The sequence below is a fragment of the Myxocyprinus asiaticus genome, chromosome 32 (genome assembly GCF_019703515.2).
Source record: "Myxocyprinus asiaticus isolate MX2 ecotype Aquarium Trade chromosome 32, UBuf_Myxa_2, whole genome shotgun sequence".
NCBI lineage: Eukaryota > Metazoa > Chordata > Actinopteri > Cypriniformes > Catostomidae > Myxocyprinus > Myxocyprinus asiaticus.
The window spans coordinates 4143461-4159787 of NC_059375.1; the positions used below are offsets into that span (position 1 = coordinate 4143461).

General features: G+C 36.4%; 1 protein-coding gene across 2 annotated transcripts in view; it reads right to left on the reverse strand.

Annotated features, from left to right (window-relative positions):
• The window catches only part of LOC127422987 (mediator of RNA polymerase II transcription subunit 1-like), a 40596-nt gene that overhangs the window by 17746 nt on the left and 6523 nt on the right, over nucleotides 1-16327 (reverse strand). For both annotated transcript variants that reach the window (XM_051666945.1, XM_051666944.1), the window contains exons 7-13: nucleotides 11135-11206; nucleotides 10963-11037; nucleotides 6818-6981; nucleotides 6610-6721; nucleotides 6378-6502; nucleotides 5968-6092; nucleotides 3558-3759 (exon numbers count right to left, since the gene is read on the reverse strand). In XM_051666945.1, the coding sequence (XP_051522905.1) occupies nucleotides 3558-3759; nucleotides 5968-6092; nucleotides 6378-6502; nucleotides 6610-6721; nucleotides 6818-6981; nucleotides 10963-11037; nucleotides 11135-11206 (875 nt within the window). The remainder of the gene's footprint in view (nucleotides 1-3557; nucleotides 3760-5967; nucleotides 6093-6377; nucleotides 6503-6609; nucleotides 6722-6817; nucleotides 6982-10962; nucleotides 11038-11134; nucleotides 11207-16327) is intronic.

Here is a 16327-nt window from a genome sequence, read left to right on the forward strand (position 1 = left end):
AATATAATATCATATTTATTGTTTAAATACATTTAAAATGTGACCAAAATAATGAAAAATGAATAAAATATAAATAGTAAAATTTATATTTTCATATTTTACTTAGTTTGAAGGTCCCCTGTATAATTAACAGCATTAGCTGGGAGAGAATTTATTTCATATGTAAGCAAAAGGGACATTATAACTAAAATATACCCATATGAATCAATATCTAATCGAAATCCCAATAGAATCGAAAGCTTGTGAATCAGAATTGAATTGGGAAATCTGTATCAATACCCAGCCCTAGTGTTAACATGACTTTAGTGTGATAAAATCGCTTACATTTTCTATGTAAAGCCATGACGACATAATGCCATTAACCATTAAATGACCATAAAAATTATGATTTAAACAACTTTACAGATAATACACAAATAATACACAAGTTTTAACAAATTAATGTAAGTTGTTTTATAAAATTATAAACTTCACATTTCTGCCTTTAAGCCCTCCAACAATTGGCCCCATTTTTTAAGACAACCATTAATCCATCATAATTCAAAACACTGTCCGTGATTTTGACTTAAAATAATCTAAGCAAGAAACTATGCTTAACCCATCTTTACATGGTATATCTGACTGTGGCTCTGCGTGTGTGTGTGTGAGAGAGAGAGAGAGAGAGAGAGAGAGTTTGCAGCCATGTGATAGTGAGAAACGGTGCTCTTAATAAATAAATAACTAACATGCCACATTTTGGAGCACTTTGCATATGAGGTTAGATGCAATAGGAAGTTTTTATTCTGATGGTAGGCTACAGTATAAGTTTATAAGTTGCTGTGTTAGATCAGTTGTCACTTGCACCAGTGCGGCCAAATAATTTTCCACATTCACACGCAGTTTTTGCACTCGCATTTTCTTGCAATGTAAAACTCTGGGAAGGACAAGTCGAAATAATTTTTGTGGTAATCAACATTATGCCACAAATGCTGTCGATTGAGCTTAACTTGTTTTGAAGCCGGAATATTCTTTTAATTAACACATTAAGTGATTCAAACTTTATGGCAGTGTTTGGGTTTGAAGTTTGAGAATCTGAAACCATTTATATTTGAAGTAATATTGTTTTCAGTGAAGAAACAGATAAATAATTAACAATTTAAAACTTTATCTATGTAGCAAAATACATGCAAGTCTGTGGAAGGTTTCACTGTTACATTACTGCTGAAGCACTTTGATTTTTCAGTCTGTATTTATAGTTGCTAGCAGGTTGCCATTTGTTTTTTTGCAGTCACACGGAGATAAGAATATTTGTGTTGTTGCAAAATACAACTACCATTTAATATATCAAATAACTGCATAATAATGAATTGCTTATGATACTAGTACTACTGTCTCCTTAAGATGAATCACTTATGTTGTATTATTCCTCTTTTGTAAGTCACTTTGGATAATTGCCAAACGAATTAATGTAATGTAAATGCAATCAAATCCATATTCTCCTCTGTATGCGTAATGTATTTTCAGTTCTTTGAACACTGGTCTGATGTCTCTCAACCAACAGAATGTTTGGTTCACAGTTCAATATGACAATGATTTTGGACTTTATACTAGTGGTGCACCGATCTGGAAATTTGAGGCCGATACCGATCAACGTTTTTTTTTTTTTTTTTTTTTAAGTGCCCTTTGTCACACTTTTGCAAGTTATATGCTGCATTTCTATGCTTATGCCCCACACAGAAAAAAAATTACATACCATTAAAATAATATTCTGGGTTCAATATAAGTTAAGCTCAATCAACAGCATTTGTGGCATAATGCTGATTAGCCAACTTTTGGAGGGTTTAACTAGTGGTGCACCAATCAGGAAACTTGAGGTCGATACCAATCTCCGATGTTTTAACACTAAGATCGTCCGACACCGATGCCAATTTTTTAAAAAGTTCCCTTTGCCACACTTTTGCAAGTTATATTGTGCAGTTATATGTTTATGCCCCACACAGTAAAATTACGGTAACACAAAAAGGTTCCATTTGTTATCATTATTTAACAACATTACTGTAGTTAACATGAACTAATGAACTTAATGTTAGTTACAACATATACTATTACATTTTTAAAATCAAAAGTTGTATTAGTTAACATTAGTTAATGCACTATGAACTAACAATGAACAATTGCAATTTTATTAACATTATAATTAATAAAGGCTGTAAAAAATATATTGTTCATTGGTTCCATTCGTTAACAATGACATTAATTGTGAATTGCTAATATTTATTTGTTTTGAAACAGTATATGAATAATTCTGTTGTCAATATCAAAAGGTCATTGTGACATACTGGTAAGCAGTAAAAACCATGAGAGCATCACACACAGCAGAGAAACATTCAAAAATAAGACAAATATATCCATTACAAGCTCTAAAACTGCTCCAGTCAGAAATCATAAATATTTATGATTTGTTTTACTGTCTTTGGTGTTTTGCTGTAACACAAATCACTAATTATTACACAAATGCGTGAAGACGCGGTGCCGTTATGGTTAAAATGTAAATTGCTGTGATTAGTGGTTTGTGACCAACATTAATCAGTTGGGATCCTCACAGAATAGTGCTGAGAGTGACTGATGATGAGATATTAAAAGCACCTGGAGAGCGCACTTGTTTGATTAACACAGAGAGCACTGCATGTTGAAGCGAGTGAAGCTGAAAGTGCTCATGTTCGCTCAAACAGTCTCTATTGCTCCACACAATGTCTGATTGTCACAACTCACATTACATCATGTACTATACTCAGATTTGTATTTGCAAGTTTATTTGTTGTTTAATTCGCTTTTATACCCATTTGCAGTCTCTTTATCCTCTCCGTGCTCTTAACTGTGCAGCGGGTCAGAATTACTACCGTAATAATGACTCTTGAATGGTTACCTTAATATTCATACACGTGTAATTCTTAAAAAAAAAATGTTTTTAAACAAACTGGCACATTCATCTGAATTACAGCATGTCTTAAAGTTTAAATTCGTGAATGCTTAGAATTCCCAACAACTCATGCTCCACAGGCCACACTGTCATGTTTCAAGGGCTGAGCAAGTGCTCATTTATTAGAGTAGCAGTGTATGTGTGATTCCCTGCATGCTATAAAAAACATTGGCATTGAATCTTAGCACGATCGACTGATCAAAGATTTAAGACGAAGATCGGCTGATTTAAATCGGTAGCTGATCGATCGGAGCACACCAACTTTATACTGACAAATATCAGTGTGCATGCAACATCACAAAAAAGAAAAAGCTTTCATTACTAATGTCATTTTAGAAATACTCTATTCACAGATTTTGTCAACCACACAGAATTTATTCCACAGCTGAAAGTGTCTGAGAAGTGAGTAGTATTCAGCTGGTCATGTGATCACATTACGGCGGCCACCATTTCATGTCTTCAGACTTCATTTCATGTCAGTGTACAAATTTAACATCACTTAAATGACCTTGAATAAAAATAAAGAATAGAAACTTATTTTGATAATCTATCAACTCTAACTGCCACAATTATTATGTTAAAAAGAAGATATACTCACCTTCCTTAATGTAGGTCTTTTTGACACAGCTGCCTATCAGTGTGTTGTAAGCAGCCTGGTGTCGTATGATGTCGAGGAGAGCAGGCACCTGAGCAGGATGTCTGAACGCAATCTTGGAAACCAAAGCTCCTTGAAGAGACCTTCCCTCCTGGACTGGGGCATCACCATTCACGAAATAACAATGCTGCTGTCCTGGCAAAGACTTAAAAAGGACAACCCATTTGGAGAATCATTGGTTGCATAAAGTTTAAATTATATTCCACAAAATAATCAATCAGATGGAAATGGTAAGAAACTGTTAAAATGATATACAGTGTTTTTAATGATGGCAGGATTTTTTCCATGTCCTAACATCATATGGATTCAATATACCAGAATCAAAAGATACACAAACACACACACACACACAAAATTCTATCTTTATGAAGCCGATCCATATGTGGTTTGAAATCCGATTTAAATTCGATTTTTTTGGAATGCATCCTTTGGCCGTATCAGTGCTTGATTGAAAAAGTGTTGGGCGAGTTACGGGAAGTCAATTGTTTTGTCTTAATAGACAAAATTATTGTTTTCGCTGCCAGTCCAGAGCAACACACTAAGGACTCGGAGAGTATTTTTGCCAAACTTAAAGCTGCAAATTTGACTCTTAACCTGAAAAAGTGTCACTTTTTTTAAAAGCTCAACTAAAGTGCCATTTTGTGCAATTTTTGTGTCATTTTGTGCCAGGTAAGAGGGTGGAAATTGACCCAGACAAAACCAGTGTTTTCCCACTCCCACTGACTTCAAAAGCCTCCAGTAATACCATCCTACCAACACTTTGCAGAACTGGCAGTGCCACTCAATGCCCTTAAGAGAAAGGGTAGTGAATTGATTTGGACAGAGTGGAGCAGTGCTCTAAACCAATCGAGTCATATGGATTACCCACTGAGTTTCTGCTCTGTAAGTCCATTCAATGCAAGTCAACAGGGTCCAAATTTTTGAAGCTCCAACAGGCATATAAAGGCAGCATAAAAGTAATCCATATGACTTCAGTGGTTATATCCATGTCTTCAGAAGCGATATGATATGTGTGGGTGAGAAACAGATCAATATGTAGGTTCTTTTTTACTATAAATTCTCCCCCCTGCCCAGTAGGTGGCGATATGCAAGAAGACTGTGAATCGCCAAAAAAAAACAGAAGAACTCAATGTGGAGATTTATAGTAAAAAAAAAAAAAAGACTTAAATATTGATCCGTTTCTCACCAACACCTATCATATAAATCTGAAAAAAAAAAAAAAAAAAATACATTTAACCACTAGAGGCTTATGGATTACTTTTATGCTGCCTTTATATGCTTTTTAAGCTTCAAAGTTCTGGTCACCATTCACTTGCATTGTATGGACCTACAGAGCTGAGATATTCTTCTAAAAATCTTTGTTTTCAGCAGAAAAAAGAAAGTCACACACATCTGGTATGGCATTAGGGTGAGTAAATGATGAGATCATTTTCATTTTTGGCTGAACTATTCCTTAAAGTAAAATATAAAAATGGCTCATTCAGACTTTTACATTTTCACATTTTTTTCTTCCAAGGAATGCTGTCTCTTTCCTCAGCAACAAAACCTCCTATGCCCCAAATATTGGGCATTTTCCAGTTGTCATTTTTGCGGCCTTGAAGGGTACTTCGGGAAGGGGATGCAACCTGAATGGTTGTTCCAAACAAAAATAAAGGGCCCTTTCACAAGACTTTAAGTGACGGGTATATTCAAACTGTATTGCCATGCTCACTTCCTTACTAGTAAGTAGGGCATAGGGATGATCAATTTTCACTGGAATTCCCCCATTATCTAAATGTAAAAATATAGTGTCTGAATAATATCTTTAAATGCATTCAAACATAAATAATGGACTGCTCATTCAGTTCCAACACTGACTAATACATTTATTTTGGTAGAAGATCCCTCATACGCCTCTACATTGGCTGCTGTGTCTCTTGGCCCCCTTTGTCCTCATATAGTAAAGACCTTGGTATATACTGGACAAAGCAGCAGTTCTGTACTATTTGGAGAATTTAGTATTTCTTTATTTTAAAAATAACTATAGATGCCAACTTAGAAATTTACAGTATTCCAGAAAATGCCCATTTTTATTTTATCATTTAATTGCCTTATAAGTCATATTGTCTACTGAAACAGTGTCCATGATTGACTGGACCTTTGCTGGGGAGGAAATGAAGGGATTTGGAACTTTAATTAAATACCTCTGGACAACACTTTCTGAACAAACGGATCCGATTTCATCACTTACAAAATGACAGAGTAAACAGTCAGTCCTAAAAACTGGATTTGAAAAAAACAAAACCAATTTATTTGCAGTCTGAACAAAGCCAAAGTGACTAAACCAAAAGGGTTTTTGTTATCCATTACTTACCGCATAGAAACGCATTGATTGGGCCAAAGCAGGAGGGGTGGCCCCTCCCTCTTCATGCAGTTGGCTCTTAATGATGAGGTCATACAGCGGGGACAAAGTGGGTGCAGTCTCGAACACAGGAATACCTGAAAAGATCAAATCACGAGGTAGAACTACATGGTGAAATCATTTATTTGTTAGAAGACAGTAGTTTTAGCAATGATCACTTTATTAACTTTTAATATTTTAAATGTGATACGTTTAAGTAATGGCTTTGTAAACTACTTTAGGCCATCTAATTGAAGTATAATCACAGCTACATTTATTTAGATTGAAGTCTATTAAACTTATCTTGTTTTGAACAACCATAGTCGATCTAAATATGAATTTTCATACAGTAAATGGGTTCTGTAAAAGGCATATTTTCTCACCTGTGGTACTACCCATCCTTTGAATAAATGATAAAGAGAAAGGCATTGGCTGATTCATCTTCAAGAAAAAACATGCTGGTAAATCTACACAGTTTGAATTTGTTACTGAAGAAAATGACGGAGTCCTAGGAAAAATCAAAGAAATAAATGAGTATGTTTCATTTACGTTCCCCTAGTTGTCCCCTGATTCATTTTTGGGTGATTTTCCCCTTGAATTTGCAGTAAATCTCACCCTTTGTTATCGACTGGATGGGATCCTGTGATGAGCGGAGCGATGGGAAGCTTATAAACTGATGAGGTGCCCTCAACAGTCACTGATACACTCACACCGAGAGTACGAGGAACTGTAGAACACAAGATGACATATAGATGCATAAATGTTGCATTTTACTCATCAAATGAATTTCTCTTGATCTGTTTGTAAAATATGATCTCCTCACTACTGGCATCAGTGAAGTTGAGTTGGGTTCCTGTTCCCTCCTCAAAGATGTCATATGGAGACACGTAACACTGTAGAGACACTAGATGACTGCCGCTCCTCGCCGTCAGCAGACCCACGCTGCCGTGAAGTATTGTTTCCACAGTGTTGGCATTCGTGGCTATCCTGTAGCAGAAAGTTCTTCAGTAATCCGAACCTTACAAAAAAGTACTGTGGTGATGCCATGGTACAGTGATATCAGATGGTAATACCATGGTAAAACCAGGGTAATACCATAATCCTCTTGATACTGCACTTTTACATTGGACTGTTATGTAGTCACTGACTATGTTTATATGGACACCAGTAAGCGGCAGTTTACATGCACTGTTTAAGTGGTGTACTCTTTACTCCCGAATACAAGTGGATCCATCAGAAAGCAGCTCCACTACACAGCAACGTAATTTCCCAGTGACGCTTATAATAATCTGAGGAAGACCATGTGTTTATGTGTTTTACATGGCCACATTAAGCCACGTTCTCCGGGAGAAACCTAGGTGTGCTTTCTCTTATATTAAACATGTGCGTACTAAAAATATGAAAAAAGGACGAAAGCATATTTAAAAAAATACCTATAAGGGTGCTTTCACACTTGGTTCGATTGCTTGGACCGAACCAGAGTTTGTTTCTTCCCCCTCCCGCTGCCCCCGCTGGTTTCTGTTTACATCATATTATTTTGGTCCGAACCGTGGTCCAATTACTTCATCAACGTGAGTACAAGTGGCAGCTGTTTATCACTGTAACTAGGCAAGAAGACATCAGCTTCACTGTGTTATTTTAGTATTCGTCTGTTTGGATTTACCACCAAAATTTTACATGCACAGAATGACACTTTGTCTACCGCAGATGCACTGAATTCGTCATGGTGTGAAAAAGGTTAGGCGTTGCAAGAGATTTGAAGAATGCTGCTCTCTAGAGGCCACATTTGGAGACAAACAGGTATGAAAAGGTATGAGCCTGAACTCCAAAAGTGCTAGTGTTAAAGCACCCTAAATGACCTTCACTGAATTTCAGGAAAAAAATTAATTGCAAAACAATTATATTAATATTGATTGTTTTTGTCTTGTTTTCCAGTTAAAAATATCTAAAAATCCTTAAGACAAGATACATTTAACTGAGAAGCAGCATTTAAGATATTCAGACTTGCTTTCAGAAAATAGATCTTAAAATATAAGTATATTATGTACAGTATATAAGTGTATTTTTTCACTTGTTTATACATATGCAATTGCATTAAGACAAAATAAACATGTACATTTGTAGTCAGAAGTTTACATACACTTAGGCTGAAGTCATTAAAACTCATTTTTAACCACTCCACAGATTTAATATTAGCAAACTATAGTTTTGGCAAGTCGTTTAGGACATCTACTTTGTGCATGACACAAGTAATTTTTCCATCAATTGTTTACAGACAGATTTTTCACTTTTAATTGACTACATCACAATTCCAGTGGGTCAGAAGTTTACATACACTAACTTAACTGTGCCTTTAAGCAGCTTGGAAAATTCCAGAAAATGATGTCAAGCCTTTAGACAATTAGCTTCTGATAGGAGGTGTACTGAACTGGAGGTGTACCTGTGGATGTATTTTAAGGCCTACCTTCAAACTCAGTGCCTCTATGCTTGACATCATGTGAAAATCTAAATAAATCAGCCAAGACCTCAGAAAAATAATTGTGGACCTCCACAAGTCTGGTTCATCTTTGGGAGCGATTTCCAAACACCTGAAGGTACCACTTTCATCTGTATAAACAATAGTACGCAAGTATAAACACCATGGGACCACACAGCTATCATACCGCTCAGGAAGGAGACGCATTCTGTCTCCTAGAGATGAACGTAGTTTGGTGCGAAAAGTGCAAATCAATCCCAGAACAACAGCAAAGGACCTTGTGAAGATGCTGGAGGCAACAAGCAGACAAGTATCTATATCCACAGTAAAAACAAGTCCTATATCGACATAACCTGAAAGGCTGCTCAGCAAGGAAGAAGCCACTGCTCCAAAACCACCATAAAAAAGCCAGATTACAGTTTGCTAGTGCACATGGGGACAAAGATCTTACTTTGGAGAAATTTACTCTGGTCTGATGAAACAAAAATGTAACTGTTTGGCCATAATGACCATTGTTATGTTTGGAGGATAAAGGGTGAGGCTTGCAAGCCGAAGAACACCATCCCAACCGTGAAACATGGGGGTGGTAGCATCATGTTGTGGGGGTGCTTTGCTGCAGGAGGGACTGGTGCACTTCACAAAATAGATGGCATCATGAGGAAGGAAAATTATGTGGATATTTTGAAGCAACATCTCAAGACATCAGCCAGGAAGTTAAAGCTTGGTCGCAAATGGTTCTTCCAAATGGACAATGACCCCAAGCATACCTCCAAAGTTGTGGCAAAATGGCATAAGGACAACAAAGTCAAGGTATTGGAGTGGCCATCACAAAGCCCTGACCTCAATCCGAGGTTTTTTGTGGGCAGAACTGAAAAAAGCATGTGCAAGCAAGGAGGCCAACATACTTGACTCAGTTACACCAGTTCTGTCTGGAGGAATGGGGCAAAATTACAGCAACTTATTGTGAGAAGCTTGTGAAAGGCTATCCAAAACATTTGACCCAAGTTAAACAATTTAAAGGCAATGCTACCAAATACTAACAAAGTGTATGTAAACTTCTGACTCACTGGGAATGTGATGAAAGAAATAAAAGTTGAAATTAATCATTCTCTCAACTATTATTCTGACATTTCACATTCTTAAAATAAATTAGTGATCCTAACTGACCTAAGACAGGGAATGTTTTCTACGATTAAATGTCAGATTGTTTTGTGTGTTAACCATGTCAGTTGGTTCCTGTAATGCTGTACTGCTTCAGTCAGATCTCATGTTTGTTTGTTTCTTTAGTTACTCTGTACTTTTTTCTACTCTCCTTGTCTCCCGGTGATATAACAATCTGGCCATTATGGACCCAGCAGAGGCAAGGGGCATTTTTTTTTTTTATCCCGCTCCAGCTTACTTAGCTAACCCTATCTAACCCTAAACCTAACCCATATTAAGTATATGTAGTTACCTAATATTACTCAGTACTTTCTTGTGTAAGTACACTGTAAGTATACTGAAAGTAAATGTACTGTAACCAGAACTTATTTTGCTGTAGTGTATAATGGGCTAAGATTCCTTCTCACCTTTTTTTTCACTTGATTTCGATCCATATTTAACTGACAAAAGAACAAACTCTCTCTTCTTAGAGCTGCATATCGGCGAATTGTTCATGATAATATACACACCCCGACACATATATTATGATTCAATACTTCGCGAGTCAGCACGCAGGAGGGACGAGCGTCTCCACGCCAGAGTTTGCATCAGCCGGGTGCAGTTTCATTCTCTCCCCCTTTGATTGGGTCACTTCACGTGACTCATTGAAGCCGCGCTGACTGCACAGAGACATGAGTTTTCAGAGTTTGTGCTTATTTACATGACCCGCTTTCTTATTATTTGAACTTTAACAAAGGATGCATTAAAGACATAACGATAGGGTGTTTCCTTTTTAGACTCTCTGACATGCAAGTTTTGCTCCAGCGGAACGCTAGCTCCACTTTATTTCACAACAACACTGCTTCTGTATTTACTTATTTTTTATTTTGCATAATTCCCTCATACTTTACTATCTACATCACCCAACACAAGCTGTTTGGAAAGTTTGGAGTGCGTCTGGACTGTGAGCTGTGTCTTCTTCCTTTCTGCTAACCTCTATCAGCTGCAGTGTTCCTCTGCAATGCTCTTGTGCATCATTAGAGTTTCAAATGATCTCATGTTACGTTAAATGAGATCAAACGACTATATGACAACAAAAAATGTTGTTGCCAATTTTTTATTGTCGAATAACAACACCGACTAACCATTACAGCCCTAGTATGGAGCAATCAGCAACGTGGACAACCGAAGTATACTTTGGCCTTTAGGCATTCTTGGGTGTGATTACAGTATTCATGTACCATGGTGTTCACATTATTTCAAAGAATACCTTGGTACATGTCCAACGAACCATGGTAGTACTATGGTACTTTTTGAGAAATATGTCAACTTCAGAATAAAGATTAGAGTACCTGAACATGTGCATCATCTTGGTGAGGTCTAACTCCAAAGACTGCAACGCCAGGTACATCTTTGTCTTTAATTTGCTAAGGAGGGAAATAAGATAACAGTCTTAATGATGAATACAAAGTGAACTGTAAAGTTTGGTGTAATAATAGATAACACAAAGAAAGCAAAATGAACCTGTCATCGGGGAGCTTGTATAGATTCACCAAACCCTTCAGGTGTTTGGAAAACTCATCAAAGTTCTTGTCTCTGTAAAAAAAAAAATAGTTTGAGTTATGCCAAAGACATGTACTACTTAGTAGGCTATACAATTATTGCTACCATATAATAATAATCACATACCACAGCATTTTTAAATTCTTGATTCTGATTGGTTGACAGACACTACAAGGATGTTGATCAATTTTCTATAAATGTACGGCAATGAAGAAGTTCCAGGTTTGTTGTTCACAACATACAGTAATGTGCAAAAGTCAAAGGCACATTAGATGTTTCACAAAAGCATTTGTCTTAAGACGGTTATTTTAAAATCTTCTGCTTTAGTGTGTTAATTTTAGATTTCTTAATATTTCTTTTGTAAATAGAAGTAGAACAAGGAGTCCTGCAACAGATGATATGGCCCCCACAGAGCCCAGATCTTAACATCATTGAGTCAGTCTGGGATTACATGAAGAGACTGAAGCAATTCCCTTAAAAAACTGTGCGAAAGTGTACCTAGAGAATTGGTGCTATTTTAAATATTGATTTAGTTTTTTTTTGTTTACTTCACTTTGCATGAATAATTTGATAACTAAAAACTATTCATGGCATACATTTTTCCCAACTGCCTTAAACTTTTGCATAGTACTGTACTGTCTGAATTGTTACAGACACTTTTGAATTACAGGGTATCTGCAGGTATCAGCACATCCAATTTAATACTTTTAAATACCCTTTTCAAGACCTTTTCGAAAATATTTAGACCTGCACGTCCCTTCAATCACTATAGGGGTTAATGGATATAATACTTTCCCACCAATAGATGCAACAATCTGCAGTAGTTATTAAAAGTTCATTACTTATGCTTATGCTCATACTGTACCCAAGGTACCTTGACTGGACTTCACTCCAAAAACCTTACATAAACATCCATTTGTTTTTGTTTTTTAGTGCACTCATTGAGGATCTGGTCAAACATGAGCACAAATGGACCTGCATTATTAAAACTACTAATAAGCTTCTCCTTGAACTAGAACAAATCGATTTATATATGTCGTCGTGCCACACGTAAAACTTTTTGCTTTATCTGAGCTATATTTTTGCTATAACTGGGAAACATTGTTTGAAAAAGCTGGCAAATATCTTCTTTTGACCTGTATGAGTGGAACTTTCATTTTGGGAAGTAACAGGATGTGCAAAAATTACAGTACAACTTCATTCACCTTTTTTTTTTAAACCCAGTTGAATATTAGATATTGGATACTGTATATATTCTCCAAAAACATAATTGTCTTTTGTTCCAAATTGCATATAGACTGCGTTTAATATGTACAGTTTTACCATTAGCTATGTAGCAGATTTTTAAATTCTTCTTCAATTACTTGTGTGTGTGTGTGTGTGTATGTGTATATATATATGTATATAGACACTACCGGTCAAAAGTTTTGAAACACTTACTCATGCTTTATTATAATTTTTTTTTTTTTTTTTTTTCACATTTTAGAATAATAGCAAAGTCATCAAAACTATGGAATAACATAATATATATATATATATACACACACACACACACACACACACACACACACACACACACAGTATGTATGTATGTATGTATGTGTGTATATATATATATATATATATATATATAGGCCTTGACCGCATAACGTTCCATATCACTTTGCTACATTATTTCAGTTATTTCAAAGAGCCGTACAGGCTACAACAATAAAATAACCAATTAAAAAAAAACACTGATTAAGTACATCGGATAAGAATGACAAACAATGTCTAGAAAATCCTACATTTATTTCAATTTCTATTGAAAAGCATCCTTGGGATCCCTCTCTCTCTTTTTTTCACTCTCATCTCACCCTCACTTACAGAAGTTCACACACATGTACATACACACACACACACACACACACAATAGCTGCAAAGCAAAATTTGTACAAGAATGGCGACACTCACTGCTGCTGAGAAGTATACTTAAACTTACACTTTGGCAATTTGAAGCAATGTTATTCTTGACAAGAGCAGCTTCAAACAGGCAATTCCACACACAATCTTTCTCAGTTTCTCTCTTTTTCTCACTCACACATATGCACACACACACACACGCAAATGCACATCCTCCATTGCTAGTTCTAAAGTGACGTTTTCGAATTAGCAATGAAGGCTCGGACTATATCAGAGAAAGACGCTGAATCCGTGGGGGAAGAAAGTAGTTCCAATCACAGGAGCATTTTAGGGATGAAAACCAGAAAATGTCTTGAGATAAAGCCATGAACAATGTTTTAAGGTGTGGTAACCGTGGTATAAGCGGAATAATTGACTCTGACCCTTTATATATATATATATATATATATATATATATATATATATATATATATATATATATATATATATATATATAAATACATATACACACACACAGTTGAAGTCAGAAGTTTGCATACACCTTAGCCAAATACATTTAAACTCTTTCACAATTCTTGACATTTAATCATAGAAAACATTCCCTGTCTTAGGTCAGTTCGGATCACTACATTATTTTAAGAATGAGAAATGCCCGAATAATAGTAGAGAGAATTATTTATTTCAGCTTTTATTTCTTTCATCACATTCCCAGTGGGTCAGAAGTTTACATACACTTTGTTAGTATTTGGTAGCATTGCCTTTAAATAGTTTAACTTGGGTCAAACCTGGGTAGCCTTCCACAAGCTTCTCACAATAAGTTGCTGTAATTTTGCCCCATTCCTCCAGACAGAACTGGTGTAACTGAGTCAGGTTTGTAGGCCTCCTTGCTCGCACATGCTTTTTCAGTTCTGCTCACAAATTTTCTATCAGATTGAGGTCAGGGTTTTGTGATGGCCACTCCAATACTTTGACTTTGTTGTCCTTAAGCCATTTTGCCACAACTTTGGAGGTATGCTTGGGGTCATTGTCCATTTGGAAGACCCATTTGTGACCGAGCTTTAACTTCCTGGCTGGTGTCTTGAGATGTTGCTTCAATATATTCACATAATTTTCCTTCCTCATGATGCCATCTATTTTGTGAAGTGCACCAGTCCCTCCTGCAGCAAAGCACCCCCACAACATGATGATGCCACCCCCATGCTTCACGGTTGGGATGGTGTTCTTCGGCTTGCAAGCCTCACCCTTTTTCCTCCAAACATAACAATGGTCATTATGGCCAAACGGTTCAATTTTTGTTTCATCAGACCAGAGGACATTTCTCCAAAGTACGATCTTTATCCCCATGTGCACTTGCAAACTGTAGTCTGGCTTTTTTATGGCAGTTTTGGAGCAGTGGCTTCTTCCTTGCTGAGCAACCTTTCAGGTTATGTCGATATAGGACTCGTTTTACTGTGGATATAGATACTTGTCTGCTTGTTTCCTCCAGCATCTTCACAAGGTCCTTTGCTGTTGTTCTGGGATTGATTTGCACTTTTCACACCAAACTACATTCATCTCTAGGAGACAGAATGCGTCTCCTTCCTGAGCGGTATGATGGCTGCGTGGTCCCATGGTGTTTATACTTGCGTAATATTGTTTGTACAGATGAACGTAGTACCTTTAGGTGTTTGGAAATCGCTCCCAAGGATGAACCAGACTTGTGGAGGTCCACAATTATTTTTCTGAGGTCTTGGCTGATTTCTTTGATTTTCCCATGATGTCAAGCAAAGAGGCACTAAGTTTGAAGGTAGGCCTTAAAATATATCCATAGGTACACCTCCAATTGACTCCAATTAGCCTATCAGAAGCTAATTGGCTAATTGCATAAAGGCTTGACATAATTTTCTGGAATTTTCCAAGCTGCTTAAAGGCACAGTTAACTTGGTGTATGTAAACTTCTGACCCACTGGAATTGTGATATAGTCAATTAAAAGTTAAACAATCTGTCTGTAAACAATTGTTGGAAAAATTACTCATGTCATGCACAAAGTAATCGTCCTAAACGACTTGAAATGAAATCTGTGGAGTGGTTAAAATTAGTTTTAATGACTTCAACCTAAGTGTATGTAAACTTCTGACTTCAACTGTATATAAAAAAGCATATGAGTGTAAAGTTAATCCCACCATATTATGGGATATACTAAAATAATCTGTGTTGTCAAATATTGTATTTCTACACTGTAATTAATGTTCAAAATTTGTTCATTCAAAGTGGGACTTTTATTTTGAAAAATGATGTCACTAGCATCTCGTCTCATTATCTACACACGCACCAATGCAGAGTGAAAGCACAGGACAGCACCGCCAGTTACAGTTACATATGCACAAATTGTGACACGTTCCATCATTTGAGTCAGATATATTTTTTGGGAGAAACTCTATTTTAGTTTAAGCTTTCAAATTGTCACTTTTATCTTGAAATTCAAACAATAAATGTTGTATTCATGCTCTTTAATGGTGCTTGTGACAGATTGCGGTCTGTTATTGCGGACATTCAAACAGAGCTCAACGCTCTCACTCTCCAACTTATAGCACGGAAAAAACATGAACATCTGAGTGCATGTTGAAAGATATGCTACAACTTACTGAAATGTGTCCTCTCATTTAATCGCTCCATCTGTTAATGTTGAAATGTCAAAGAGGAAAATGAATGGGGAATATCTCGAGCCCCAGCGCCTATGTACACTGAACGCACACACACACCCAGTGAAAATGGCGCGCCCACTCTATTCTCTAATATCTGCGAGGTGTGGAAGGTGTTCATTCGTGAGGTTTTTATTCAACCTTACGACCCAAGAAGGAAAATGTTCAAACAAAAAAAATCAATACCTCGGGAAATGTAATTTAAGACTTTTTAATAATTTTTAATGGCTTCATTTTCACCAAATTTATTTATTACCTTTTAATACTTTCTAATGACCCGTGGATACCCTGAATTAGTAACAGCACCTCTGGCTTTTTCTAAACAGCATAATTAATCAGAGCTAAGGAAGTAGTTCTACATCACTTTCTCGATCTAGCAAGCTCTAATCTGATTGGCTGGATTTACACAACTTCCAGGAGTCAGGGTGCACAAGTTTTTTTTATCAGGGATGCACCGATACAAATTTGTGCGCTGATAATGATTTCCGATTATTTACTGCAACATCTGCCGATACAGATAGTATGGTGGTTCTGCTTTTTTATGCTATCTCATTTCAAATCACTGTTAAT